This window comes from Astatotilapia calliptera, chromosome 1, assembly GCF_900246225.1.
Source record: "Astatotilapia calliptera chromosome 1, fAstCal1.2, whole genome shotgun sequence".
NCBI lineage: Eukaryota > Metazoa > Chordata > Actinopteri > Cichliformes > Cichlidae > Astatotilapia > Astatotilapia calliptera.
The window spans coordinates 2677784-2691433 of record NC_039302.1 but is presented as its reverse complement, the minus strand read 5'-3'; the positions used below and the strand labels follow the sequence as shown (position 1 = coordinate 2691433).

The following is a 13650-nucleotide window of genomic DNA, read 5'->3' as shown; positions in this document are numbered from 1 at the left end:
CTTGTTTTCTGTCAAAAAGATCAATTTCCATATTTAATAAATGTCTTTGAGCTTAAACGCAGCTTCAGACTGTTGTAAACACTCGTTTTCAGACCAGAGAAGAAATATCCCTAATGTTGCTTACATGTAGCGAGCTCAGGGGGAGGGGCTAAAACAGCTTTCAGACAGACACTTTTCATTCAGCCTATAGAACATTCTCTATTGTTGTTTCGTAGACATTCTTCAACCTCTCTTGAAATAATGACACCTTGAAACTTATGTGGAACAAATACTTTGTCCACGCAGGAACTCTCAGAGCGGCTGCAGAGGCTACAAGTTGAGCGAGAGAGCCTTGAATCCAAAATGGAGGCAGAGAAGCATGTGATGCGAGCACAACTCCGTGACCTGATGGAGAAGCAGCAGGCAGAGGTGCAGCGAATGACCGAGCAGCATCAAGCACAGCTGGATCAAACCCAACAGGATCTCATGAGGCAGCTGGAGGACCTGAGGAGAGCCCAGGCAGCAGCACCACCTGCCAGTCAGGAGGCATCAGGAAGTGGAAATGTGCTCACAGATTCAGCTTCCATCCAGAGGATAGCTGAGCTGGAAGGTTGGTTCTTCATTTTGATGATTTATCTGAACTCCTTCAGAGGTCAGTTTGTGTCGTTTTCCCATGTACATCCTGGGAATTTTTAGTTTGTTCACAAAATGCAGCAGAACATGAGGACATTTTCAAATTCTTTCAGTGCTTCAAACCTTTTCTTTTGTTATTTTTGCAGCACAAGCAAAGCAGAAAACAGATGAAGCCAGCAGATCAGAGGCCAAGTTCCTAAAAATGAAAGCTTGGTCTAAAAGTCGAATCAGACAGCTGGAGGAGGAACTGAAGAGAAGCCAGGTGAGGGTTTCAAGTTGTCCAAGTCGGATGAACAAAGCATTTTGTGCTTTTGTGCTGTGCTTATGGCAAAGATCCCAAATTCACTGCCAGTGCAGTAAAAGGGGAAAAAAACCCCCAGTGGAAGACCGTCATGGCGTGACCTTCACAGAACAAGAAAAGTGAGGTCAGGCTGTATTGAATAAAGATGTCCAGATATCAGGTTTCAGGCTTGTACAACTCTGTTTTGGTCAAACATACATGAAACATAAAGACATAAGGGCTGTTCAAAACGTTTGCACAGCACTGCTGAAGAAAATAACTCCTGCAGTCAAGAGAAGCCACTAATTGTTGAGCTATGAATGATAAAACCAGCAGTTATTCAAGTATAAATGTTACAATTGTATGCAATCTTTATCAATAAAACATAGAAATGTAGATGTTTATGGTGTACTATACTACAGCGCTCCCTCGTTTAGCGCGGGAGTTACGTTCTAAAAATAACCCGCGACAGGTAAAATACGCAAAGTAGCCAACTTTATGTTTTTTACAATTATTATAGCTGTTTTAAACCCCTCACTACACACTTTATACGCTTTTCTCAGACAGGCATGAACATTTTCACACTTTTCTCTCTTGTTTAAACACAAACTTCAAACCTTCATAGAAAAATAAGTCCAGTGTTATAGAACGAAACCAACAGCAGCTGCCTTTGACGGTCCAAAGCGTTTCGTCGAGATTGTTTTTGTTGGGGAGAAAACTTACAAACAAAAAGTCCAGCACTTCAGAGCCACACTGCTGGCGATCAGAGATTTATGTAGATTTGACAAACTGAACGCGTTCTGTAAAGTACAGGAGACACAGCACGGAGGAGAGTGATTGACAGTGGTCTACAGCCAATCAGGACGCAGAACATAAAGCGCTGTAAAAAATAAATAAATAAATAAATTAAAAACCATGGAAAATTGCACAAAAAAATCCGGGAAACAGCGAAGCCGCGACAGGAGAACCAGCGAGGGACCACTGTTTGTAGATTTAGAGTTCATTTCACAGTGTTAAATCATGTAACACTGTGTCTTACAGGATATGACACTGTTCTGAGTTGTAGGGAGAGAGATCGCTTTCTCTTTGGCGTTGTTAAAACGATACCTGTTTTTAGATTTGAGCTCGTTACTGCTCGCGCTGCTCGTCATGACCATAAAGCTGATGCAGCATCCGTCACGTTATCCGTTTTCCTTTTATATCAGCCGATCGTCTGCAGGACGCCGTTTTCAGTTTGTTATCCAGAGTGAAAATCGAAAACGCGTCAAAATGCTGAAAGTCCTTTGGTAAGCAAAGCTGCCAAGTAAACAGACACGTTTGACTCTATTTAGGCTGGAGTTGCTCCCCCAGACCTGACTGCCCTGCGGAGTCGCATCACTGCACTCGAGGAGGAGAGAGAAGAAAACCTCTGGAAGGTGGAGCAATACGAGGAGGTTAAAGCAAAAAACGGTAATAAAATTAAACTTTCTGGAAAATGCTTTAGGGAAATCCTCAGTTCAAAAATGAACATTATTTTTGTTCGATGTTATCGTTAGAAATGCTGGAGGCAAAGTTGGTGGTGTATGAGGAGCAACAGAGGACACTACAGGCAGACTTGGAGCAGTTCACCAAGAGGGCTGCCTCTCAGGTCCAGCACCCAAACGCTTTCTTAAACCTGCTGCTTTTGTTTTACATTTAATACTCACGGATGGTCTCTTATCCCTTTTTGCACCTGCTGAACGTAGGCAAGTGAATCAGGCAGCGCTGATGACACTCAGAGCCAGGTGCTGGAGTGGCAGGAGATGGTAGCTGAGGTGGTCAGTGCCAGAGACCGGGCCAGGGAGGAGAAGGCTGCCTTGTCCCTCCGTATCAGCCACATGGAGGAGGAAAGAGAGGGTAAGACTTTTACTGGAGGATGAGTCAAACTCATTTAGATCAAACTAGCTAATGATGGTGGGATCAGTTATAGCTAGGAGGTAGAAGCAGGGTGAACATCAGAGTCACAGTTAATCTGCTCATAAATCCTCAGCCAGTGTGAAATAACGACACACGTCTGCTGACATTCATATATGTGAGGAACCTAAAAACAAAACTTTTTCATAAATGCAAGAAAAGACTCGCAGTACTTAATACGACAGTAGTAAAACCTGTTCTTTAATACTTTAAAGTTGTTCTGTATTTCTGTTCCTCAAAATTCGACTTTAATTATTTAGTCATTCTTAAACCCGTTAGTATATCAGAGTACACATCCTCTGTTAGCATCTAAAAAGGAACTTAGTGTTACTATAAAACACAAACTCTGATGTCTACATTTTTGGCATTTTGTTTGTTAACACAAATGTGGATCACGGGGTTCTGTCAGAGTCAAGTTACCTTAGTGGTAGCTGTGGTTTTGGGGAAACTTTAGTTCAGTTCAGATGCAGCGACCCACAGTCTCCATTTCCACTTGGGTCGAAAGTGCAGACTTAGAACCATACACCAGTTTTTAAATTGTGGTGATAGGGCACGTAAAACCAGAGTTAAGATAAAAACTACAGTGGAGTTTACTGTGGGAAAGAACGGTAAAAATGTCATTTTCTAAGGAGAGCGCTAGCAAACACTCTCTGCTTGCGAGCAAAATTAAAAAAAAAAAAAAGTAAAAACACCCCTTTTCTATTGGTGTTAAAGTGTACCATGTTGACCAATCAAAAAAACTTATATGGCAACATGTGGCACTTGGTTGTTTAGGAAGAGGGGGAAGTTTTAGGAGAGAGAGCGAGTTTTCACATGTGAGAGATTTGTGATGTTTAGCGTGTTCGGAGGCTATAGTTAGTGTGTACTTAGTGTGTAGTGTAGTCGTTGTTTTGTTTTGTGTGTCAGTTCTACTAGTGAATGTCACAGTTGCTCCAAAAAAGCCTCCAAAGGTAGATTGCTGAAAAGAATGATGCCAAACAGGCAAGATAAACCGTGTTTAAAGGTGAAATATAGACGTAAAATCAAAAGTAGTCAAAAACAGCCAGTTATACCCTGGACCCCAGAGGGTTAATGTTTGATCAACTCTGAGTCAACTTCAGTCTGGAGAGGACTGGACTAATTGGAATTATTTCAAATATATTTCACACACTTTGTTTTTCTCATAGAGCTAGCTTGTTTTACCATTTTCGTCATGTGTTGTTTGACTGAACAGTACTTTGTTTTCTTCATTTTTCCCCATCCTCACTGTTGTCATTGGCGAGATTTGGTTTACTCTGTGCTGCCTCCCATCTCATGGACCTCCACCCCCTCCCCACTCTCCCTGTCCAGCCCCTGCTCCAGGGATGGGAGCAGCCACCCAGAACAGTTTCCCATCAGTTTTGTGCATGCAGGCTCCTCCAAACCTCCAGTGCAGCTCGTGCACACTGTACTGCCTGGAGTTTCCCTGAATTTTGCATTTGCTGGTGGAAACGACAGGCAGTACAGTGTCATGCTGCACGTTCGAGTCTGCTGTTTAGTTTAGTCTCTTCCTTTCTCTGTCCCGTGTTGTTCTTTTCCATTCTTTACCCTTTTGTTTTCTTCTGTCTTTCTGTTTCTTCTTCTCAACTTTTGATTTCTGGTGTGCTAAGATATCTGAAATCACCAACAATAATGAACTGGTCTCAAATATAATTAAAGAAAATTGCTGCTCTATTGTGGTGGGATGGTAGGTTTGCACTAACCCTATTAAAAAGACTAATGCATATAACCTCATCAGAGCTACAAGGCTGACACCAGAGCCTATCCTCCATACAGACAGACACACCTGGCTTAGTAGAGCTATGCACAAGTGCCCTCAGATACTCGGTCATTGTGTAGGTATTTGTGCTTTTCAATTTGGGGATTTGGATATTTGTTTTGTTTTTGTTTTCTGTTTGTTTGTTGTTGTTTTTAAATGTGAAAATATGCATGCCACCTCTGCTTCAGATGGCACATTTCATACTCAGAAATGTGAAACATCTGTGAAACATCTGTATTACTGCTCAGCAACATAGTCCCACTCAGCTTGTCAGAGACAGACATAGCAGGTATTATCTTTAAGTGAGTGATCCTAAAATGTTAGTTAGCTTTTAAAATATGCACAAGCCTCATTATTACAGGCTGGATTTTTGTCAGCAATAAGAATCAAGCTTCAGTTAAGCTCATTATTGTAAATCTGGAAACGTTTATTACAAAACGTATCAGGTTTTTTTTTTGGTTTTAACACGGGAGTATATATTTTTTAATGCAGTTTTATCACATGATACTGCTGTTATAAAATCCAAAGCGCTGCTTGAATAATCTAGAATGTTATCACAGTGGTAAACATGCAAATGAGAGTCTTCTTTAATCCTAGTTAGATGAAGCCAACATCATACTCAAAGAAAAATGGCTGATGGTCTCTTACGTACTAATTGTTCCTCCTGATTTTGATTAGTGGTGTCACAGCGTATTAGTTTCATGAATCAATCAAGTGTAGTTGACAATAATGACGTGATCTCAAATAATAAGGGTCAACCTCATAAATCAATAAAAACCCTGCAAAAAAGGTAATTTGAGTTTTGTCGAGCCGCGTGTTCCACTTCACTGACATTTCATCCATGTGTGACAGAAAACCAAAATCAATTTTAGGAAAACAATTTGTGCTTTTTCATACTGAGTTTAAAGAGAGTTCATCTGAGTCTTGCTCACTGGTGTAATGTTGGTCATTTTATTCAGATAAAGTTACTATTGAAGCATGCGCTCTAACTCATGATGAGCTGCAAATACTCCTTTGTCAGCGGGTCTTCTGTGATTTGCTGTGATGTTGGTTTCATATTCATGTATTTGAATTAAGAAGTATCAAACTTGATGCTTATTAGCGGCTACAGGGTGAGATCGTTAAGTTCCATGAATTAACTCATTAATGTGAAAAGGTCTTACCAGATTTCAAATTGGCCAATCTCCCATTAAAGACGATCTGCAAGTTGATTTTCTATATACTTGCACATATCAGCTCACCAGTGCAGATTAAAGTCTGCTGCAGACGTTAGTCAGTACTGTGTGGGTCAATGATGCTGTTAAAACGTTGGATTATGATGCACAATGATTTTGACAGCAAAGAGGTCTTTGCTGTGAAATATTAGGGAGTTAAGTTCACTTTTTAAAAAATCCTACCTAGCATATTCACATCGATAGCTCTCTGTGTAGATGACTACTTAACATTATGGATTAAATGATGAATTTGATGTTTTTCACAGCTTTTCACTAGAAACAAAGCCGACCTGAGACCAGCTGATTTTTAGTAATAAGACTTCACAGCACTTTTTTGACTTGATGCATAATCATGCATAATGCTCACGTTTCTGCTGAACTTGCATGTGCTTTACTGTAATCTGCTCTGCTGTAGTCAGTGTGGGTGAAATGCCCAGCATGTGGCAGACTGGCTCTATTCTGCTGCAGAGGGTCATGATTGTTTTGGCTACGCTGTTAAAATTAGGTTGATACATTTTAGTTTAAATCTGCTTGTGCACTGAACCCACACTGACCGCGGTTAACACACAGAACTCCTTTCCTTTTCCTGCCCCACCCTTTGCTACGAGCTGCCCCCCTTTTTCCTCCCAACGTGTCAAAAATTGGCCTGTCGTCACAAAACAGATGGGAACATGTTTAGTTGTAATCATTTTGACGTTGCCCTTCTTGAATCCTTTGCTGCTAAATGAAAATACAAGTCAAAGCACCATCAGAGTCCCCTCAGATATGTACCTGCCTGGTGTTTCTGTCTGCTCTTCATTTCGAAGACAGAGTGATGAAGCACTCGCTTTGAATGTGACTCATAAAGATGGGTTTTCTCCTTCCTCCCTGTTTCCCACTTGTTTAAATGTGTGTTTCTTTGCTATGCAAATTAGGTGTGCATGGCTCTGACCAGAATGCTGCTTTTGAAGTGTTTCTCAGGTTCACTACCTTATGCAAATACACAAGTGCATAAACACCTGGAGTAACTTTCCATTTCTCCATCCTCAGTTCTTGTCATTGCTGTACTTCTCTTGCAGTCTTACTGTCGCTCCCGTTGCCTATACTATTGGATTAAACTGTTTTTTTGTCACAGAGTATGTTTGTGGTGTTGAAAGTGTCTCACCAAACCACCAGCATCATTCATGCCATCATACTTCTTGTCAACTCTCCATCTCTGTCATCCTGTCTTCAAAAACATTATCCTGTTCCACACTATGATAATTCTGTCTAGTCCACTTTAAACTCACTTCCCATCCGTAAATACACCCTCAATCCAACCCATCATTCCCCTTTCCCTGTGGCACAAAACTGATTGAGGATGACTGGTTCTTTCCTGGCTGCTCCGATCCAGCACTGGTCACTCGGCAGCAGGAGTTGGAGGAGGAGTTGGCTCAAGCTCGGGGGCTCGACCAGCACAGGGCCAAGAAGCTGGCGCTTCCATCCCAGCGAAGTCTGCAGGTAGGCGGCTCTTATTATAGACGTTTCTGTGGCTGTATCATGGTTATACCAGCACAGCCTCAGACATTTGCTGAAGAATGAGCGGGGCTAACTGTACAGCTTAATATCAACCAGTCTGCAGTTATTTTCAGAAGCTGAGTCTTGCAACATTTTCTTTATGAAATAAATCCTGTTCAGATCAAATCCTGCAGCTCAGGGCAGACCTTCTAGAAAAAACAGTTTCACAACAGCCTTTTTAAAATCCTTTTTGCGATTGTTATTTTGAAGTGTTTTTCATGTTAACATTAATACGAGGTTTTACAGGGAGCTGAACACTACATGCATGGAATCATCAGCAAAATGAGCGTTATCCTTTAGAAAGGCAAACAAAAATAATAGTTTTAGTTTATTTAACTGCAATTAAACACCAAAAGATATTCACTGGTCTGAGTTTCATTGAGAATAGCATAATCTCCCCTTTTCACCCAGTTTCTTCACATTTTGCTCTTGATGTCAGTGAGAGCAGGTATCCCTAATGTGAGCAGCACACAGACCTCAGCAATAAGCCGGAGGAGAGGAAAAGGAGCTAAAATAAATAATTGAGGGTAACAAGGTCTGCTGTAAATACGGATCAGTTTTTCAACTATGGATTGTGCTTGACTAGTCTCTACTAGTGTCTAAAAATGTATATATAGTTAAAAAAATGGATGGATGGATACCAGTTTTCTATTTTTGGTTAATAACAGAGAACAAGAAGCTTACTTTATTCAAAGAGGAAGAATAATCTCGCTACCTGCCTGCTTGATCTTGTTTGCCTCGTACACAGTAGACTTGCAAAAACAGTTTGCCTTTTTTTCCTAAATGCTTAAAATCTAATCCCCTGCTACAACAAACTTTTGCACTGGCAGGAGGACTTTGAGCTCCATGGGCAGGCCCCGTTTCAGGATCCTCGAAGTATCTCAGAGAGTACCACTCCAATGGAAGGGGAGAACATGGGAGGTTGGTGGCCCGAGTACAGTACTCCTGACACAGGTGTGAGACCCGCTGGACAGTTTCCACTGGCATGCACACAGTCACCTGCACATTACTTTGGGAGGCCTGAGCTGTCTTTGTGTTTTCACCATGACTTAGTTTATTAAGCACTGGATTGTTGGTGCTGGTTGGTTTATTCTGTTTGTCGTCTAACCTCCGACTGCTGTGACTGTAGGAACAGGGATTAGCTTGCTTATATTTCTGCTTACACAGAAAGCTACAGTTAAGTTCATTCCCGCCTTATGAAGAAAAACCTGACATTGAGCACCTTCACTTTTATATTTTGCTTCTCATTCATGTGACTCAGTTTCCAGTGTTTTGGGGACATGTGCATGCTGGTTGAGCTGGCTAGTGTTTGTGTCTTAATGAACTGATTGTGACATGATATAAATGTAGGTGGCAAGATGCTTTCCATCTGTGGTAAGTTTTATTTTTATATTTTGGTCGTGTGCATGATCACCTCCTTTTCTTTAATTCTTCTCCATCCTGTCTTCTGCACTGTTGCTGTCATAAAACCAAAAAATACACCAGCATTTGGGGAAAAAAAAGATCACCCAAAAGTAAAAGCACTATAATGAAGATTAAAATTAATGACTGAGGACTTTTGGAAAACTGACTGGTGTCTTTTTTGGTTGTTTGTGGATAGGCACTGAAATTCTATTTGAAATTCTATTTCACACCCTGCAGTAAATGAAGTTGTCAGTGAATTATTCTATACTCTTAGGAGATGCAGTTTTCTTAAATTTTAAATTTTGGATTTCTGGATTCTTCTTTTTTATAAGAAGAAAATCCTCCTTTTTCCAAGGGATGCACCAATCTAACTGTTTCCAGTTCTCACATGGTACGGACCCCTGGGCTGATAGTACTGATCTGATGCCAGTATTTAATGAAGCTGTACTCGTTACTGTTTGTGTAGACCCGTTTAGAGGGTAAGACCGCTGTATTCTGTTGGTCTGAATTACCAACCAAAAGTCGAGTTCTTGGTTTTATTTCTGTTGTCAAAGCCAAACTAAAACCATTTTAGCTAACTTTTAAATACCTTGTTGCCATACATTGCAATCAATCTAAGTCAGTCTGTGCTGATGAGCACAACTCATTGGCGACTCATCTCTTTGTAATAAGAGATTCAATCTGCTGTTTTTCAGCTGGTTGTATATAAAAGCGAGGTCAGTGCGCGCCTGTGCTCTTTTGCAGGAACTTTTTCACTATTTGGAATTTCTCAGCAACAGATTTGTTAACCTTGCATAGACTGGCAACTTGGGGCGACCGTGGCTCAGGGGGTTGGGAAGCGTATCTGTAACTGGAAGGTTGCCGGTTCGATCCCCGGGCTCTCTGTCCTGGTCGTTGTGTCCTCGGGCAAGACACTTTACCTTACTGCCTACTGGTGTTGGCCAGAGGGGCCGATGGCACGATATGGCAGCCTCGCTTCTGTCAGTCTGCCCCAGGGCAGCTGTGGCTACAACTGTAGCTGCCTTCACCAGTGTGAATGTGAGAGTGAATGAATAGTGGCATTGTATTATTATTATTATTATTATTAACCTGTCAGGGATGCTTCCTGCCTCTGCAATCAGCCCTTTGCTAGAGAGACTCAGTTCAGCTTGATGTTTGGTCAAGATCAGATATATTGGTCTGGGGCATCCCTTCTTTTTCCCAGCTTTCCCACTAAAGCAGAGTTTTTAAATTTAGTTAGCAACGATGGGTTAGGCTTTGAATTGTTTCAAATATTTGATCAGAAATTTAAAAAAGGAAAAAATAAGTGAATGAAAACAGTATTTCTATAAATGTCAAAAATGCATTGATTAAAATATTGCATTTCCTTTTAGAGTTTGCTCTGCTGCTAAAATTAGAGCGGTGGAATTTACCCTGTGAATCATTACAGCTAACTGTACCTTACCAGCCTGTTTTTGTATACCTAGTGTTTATTCTCCCTCCTATTGATTCCAGATGGCCTGCGGTCTGTTGTGGAGGAGCTGGAGCTGGAAAGAAACCAACTACAGGAGCAGATACTGAGCCTGGAGGAGCGCTGCCAGGACCTGGAGGATCGACTGCAGCTGCAGGCCCGTATAGAGGCATTACAGGTAGCTCCATCCAACAACACACCATATGTGCTATCCCAGGGTTAACTGACAGCAGCATTTGTATAACATACCAACTGTTGAGTAAACGATGAGTGAACTGCATGGAATGGGATTTTGTAACAAAACCTTCTAACACAGGTGACGTTTGATGTAGATGAAGATGAGCAGCCAAATTGGGTCTCTCAGGTGTGTTGGGTCACTCATGTCTGTGTGCGTTAGAGAGCACCTCTGGCGGTGATGGCTAATGGTGTGGTGTGCTTATTTAACCTTGGATACGTTTGTCAAGTAACGTTCAAAGCACAAAGCTCACAGATTGTCTGTATTCACACTGCTGATCTTTTGACATTTACAAAGTTCCTTTGCATCACGTGCGTGGTCCACACAAATAGATGACTGATGATAGCAGTAACAGATTTCATGTTCTGCTGTTTTCAGCAGGTCTGCTGTCATCCACGTTTGTGTGCAGTGCAGATGTCTTCATCCAGTGACGATCTTTGTGTTATTTATTGATGTTTGGTTTTCTGCCGCTGCAGAACGAGTCAGACAAACTGCAGAGCCAACTTGCAAGTGTCAGAAGTCAACAAAGCAGAGAGGCAGAGAAGCATCAGCTGCTGGTTAACAGTCTCAATGAACAGCTCAAAGGGTAAGTTAACTATTCAAACCATAACCCTTCACTGTGATTACAGTGCTACATCGAAATTCTTCATCTGTTCATTGACCAAGAAATGTTTACTTATGTTTATTTGACATGCAAAAGGAACTGAAGTGTTCATCTGACTGTATGTGATATGTGCTGTAATTGTTAGAAGTAAAGTGTTATATAAATTATTTGAGGTCAATGCACGGTAAATTAGGTAGCTGCAGGGTTGCATAACCAATAATTCAAAAATGTAATATCACCAACAAAGTGTATAAACGACATTAAAGCATCCAGAATAACCTGTACTTAGTTTTGGCTGCAATGAGTCGGATAGTAAAACAAGGACTGTTAAACCAACAGGTTCGGTACTCAGTGGGTCATTCAGGCTGCCTACAAACTGAACGCAAATGTGAGTCGAGGCTCACTCGCCCATTTTACCCGTTCTCTGTAAAGACTAAAGATGGTCGTGTGGGTAAAATCTGTAAATAAAGGCTGTCTGTCGCTTAAATCTCCTTTCTTTCCCATTCCGATGCTCAGGTTGAACTTCAGCAGGTTGTCTTGACCACGCCTACGAAATGTGAAATGTGACTGGCTGATTAGATATTTGCATTATGAGCAGCTGAACAGATAGAACTAATAAAGTAGTAAACAACCGTACATATTTTTGATGTTCATCAAATGATTCAGTAATATTGGTAATTTGCAGTACCCTTAAACTTAGGATTAAATTAATGTAGTGTATTAATTACAAACGCCAGTTGCTTTGCGAGCTCGAGAACTGGGCGAAACAAGTTGTTTTTTGTTTTTTTCTTTCTTCAAGACTGCTTTGCCTTGATATTTCCCGCCTTAGTAATTCCACAAAGGCTACGTTCACACTGCAGGTCTTAATGCTCAGTTCCGATTTTTTGATCAAATCCGATTTTTTTTTGTCTGCTCGTTCACACTACAACTAAAATGCGACAGCAAACGCGCTCTAGTGTGAGCGCTCAAAGCGGCCCGCATGCGCAAAAGAAGACGTCACACACAACGCGCTCTGTTTAGACCCAAAGCAAACAATATTGTTTGACTGATGGCCCTTAATATAAAGACTTCGGACTTTACGTTTCCCAATTTTTGCTTTAAGTTATTTTGTTATTTACATAATAATGTAAATAACCTAATAATGATCCTTATTGCTGTTTTAGAGAGGAGCGGTGCTTCAAAGGATAGTTGCAGATTTCTGTCAGAATCTGCAGATTATACAGTACAAATAAAATGTTCACGTTGTCTTCCCAGCAGTTTCACCGTATGGCCAGGAAGCGTTCGCGATGTCTTCTCCGGTGCTGATAATTAGTGTGTCTTCTGTCGGTGACGTAAAAGACGGATTTAATGCGACATGACCATCAAACAGCAGTCGCTTTCTAAAACATCGGATATGTATCGGATTCAGTACCACATACGAAAGTGACCCAGGTCGGATTTGAAAATATCGGATTTGTGCCGTTCACACTGTCATACCATGATCGGATATGGGTCGCATAGGGTCAAAAAAATCGGATTTGATGCGCTTTCGCCTGCAGTGTGAACGTAGCCTAAGTGCTTTGACAAATACTTTTAGTACCACCGTTACAGATGGTGTCCACAGTCAGTTTTAGCCGATAAAGCTCAACCACCAACAAGTGTTTTTAACAAAAGATAGTAAATGTAAAAGGAGGTGTTTCTGGGTTATGTTCAACATTGTTATTCGAGAGGATTTTATTACACCAAACCATTAAGTGGCTACTTGATTAAATTGGGGTCAGATGGTTCAGACAAATTTTGGTCAACAAGCTAGCTCTTACTTCACATCATCTAATTTAGTCTAATTTATGGCTATTAATGAGAGGATTTCACTTTTTAACAATAAGCTAGTGCACTGAATGTTCAAATAGAGTGTAATCCATTTTTGTAGTACATGTTTTGCCATGTCGGCAATCATAAAGTTATTAGTTTGGAAAAGGACTGCTGTGAACATGCACTCACTAAATGATTGTGGAAAACATGGTTGTTTAGACTGGGCGGGTTGTGGGTTGCAGACATCTAAAGAGTCAAGATGAGTGAATGAGTTTTTCATTGGGGTTAAAGACTTTATTTTTATGGTTACGTTTTGGCTAGAGTATGGCTTTGGTCTTTTGTGATGGTTTAGATCACAAGACATTAATATATGAACCGTAAGATTTTAATTATTTTCAAGACTTCCTTCAATCGATTGTCACTTTTTTCTTTAGGCTGACTGACACACAGGAGTGCCTGCAAAGTTCCCTGATTGAGAAGGAGAATACTTTGGCCAAGACATCTGAGAAACTTGAGCTCATCAGCAGCCTTCGACAATCACTGAGTGAAAAAGACATTCAGTGCAAAGAGCTGTCTGACAAGCTCCTTCAGACGGAGCACACTGTAAGAGCTGGGCTCCTTTTTTCGTTGTGTTATGATTTGCCATTTTTCAGTCTTTAAATGTGTTGTTTTGTTTTTTTCAGTTTGAGACCATTTCCATGAAATACGCTACATCAGAGAAACAATGCTCTGAGTTGAAAGCAGAAGTTATGGATCTCACACAAAAGCTGAGTGTGCTGAAAGAGAAGGTATGCTTGAAAAGATAAAGATTTTTT

The 13650-nt window shown here is 40.9% G+C and overlaps 1 protein-coding gene across 4 annotated transcripts in view; it reads left to right on the top strand.

Annotated features, from left to right (window-relative positions):
• LOC113006342 (golgin subfamily B member 1-like) overlaps nucleotides 1-13650 on the top strand; it is a 38637-nt gene that overhangs the window by 8749 nt on the left and 16238 nt on the right. For 3 of the 4 annotated variants that reach the window (XM_026142448.1, XM_026142371.1, XM_026142295.1), the window contains exons 10-20: nucleotides 286-589; nucleotides 759-874; nucleotides 2224-2341; nucleotides 2428-2519; nucleotides 2617-2767; nucleotides 7188-7294; nucleotides 8182-8305; nucleotides 10250-10383; nucleotides 10917-11026; nucleotides 13270-13438; nucleotides 13519-13623. In XM_026142448.1, the coding sequence (XP_025998233.1) occupies nucleotides 286-589; nucleotides 759-874; nucleotides 2224-2341; nucleotides 2428-2519; nucleotides 2617-2767; nucleotides 7188-7294; nucleotides 8182-8305; nucleotides 10250-10383; nucleotides 10917-11026; nucleotides 13270-13438; nucleotides 13519-13623 (1530 nt within the window). The remainder of the gene's footprint in view (nucleotides 1-285; nucleotides 590-758; nucleotides 875-2223; nucleotides 2342-2427; nucleotides 2520-2616; nucleotides 2768-7187; nucleotides 7295-8181; nucleotides 8306-10249; nucleotides 10384-10916; nucleotides 11027-13269; nucleotides 13439-13518; nucleotides 13624-13650) is intronic. The other variant, XM_026142525.1, reaches the window with a different exon arrangement.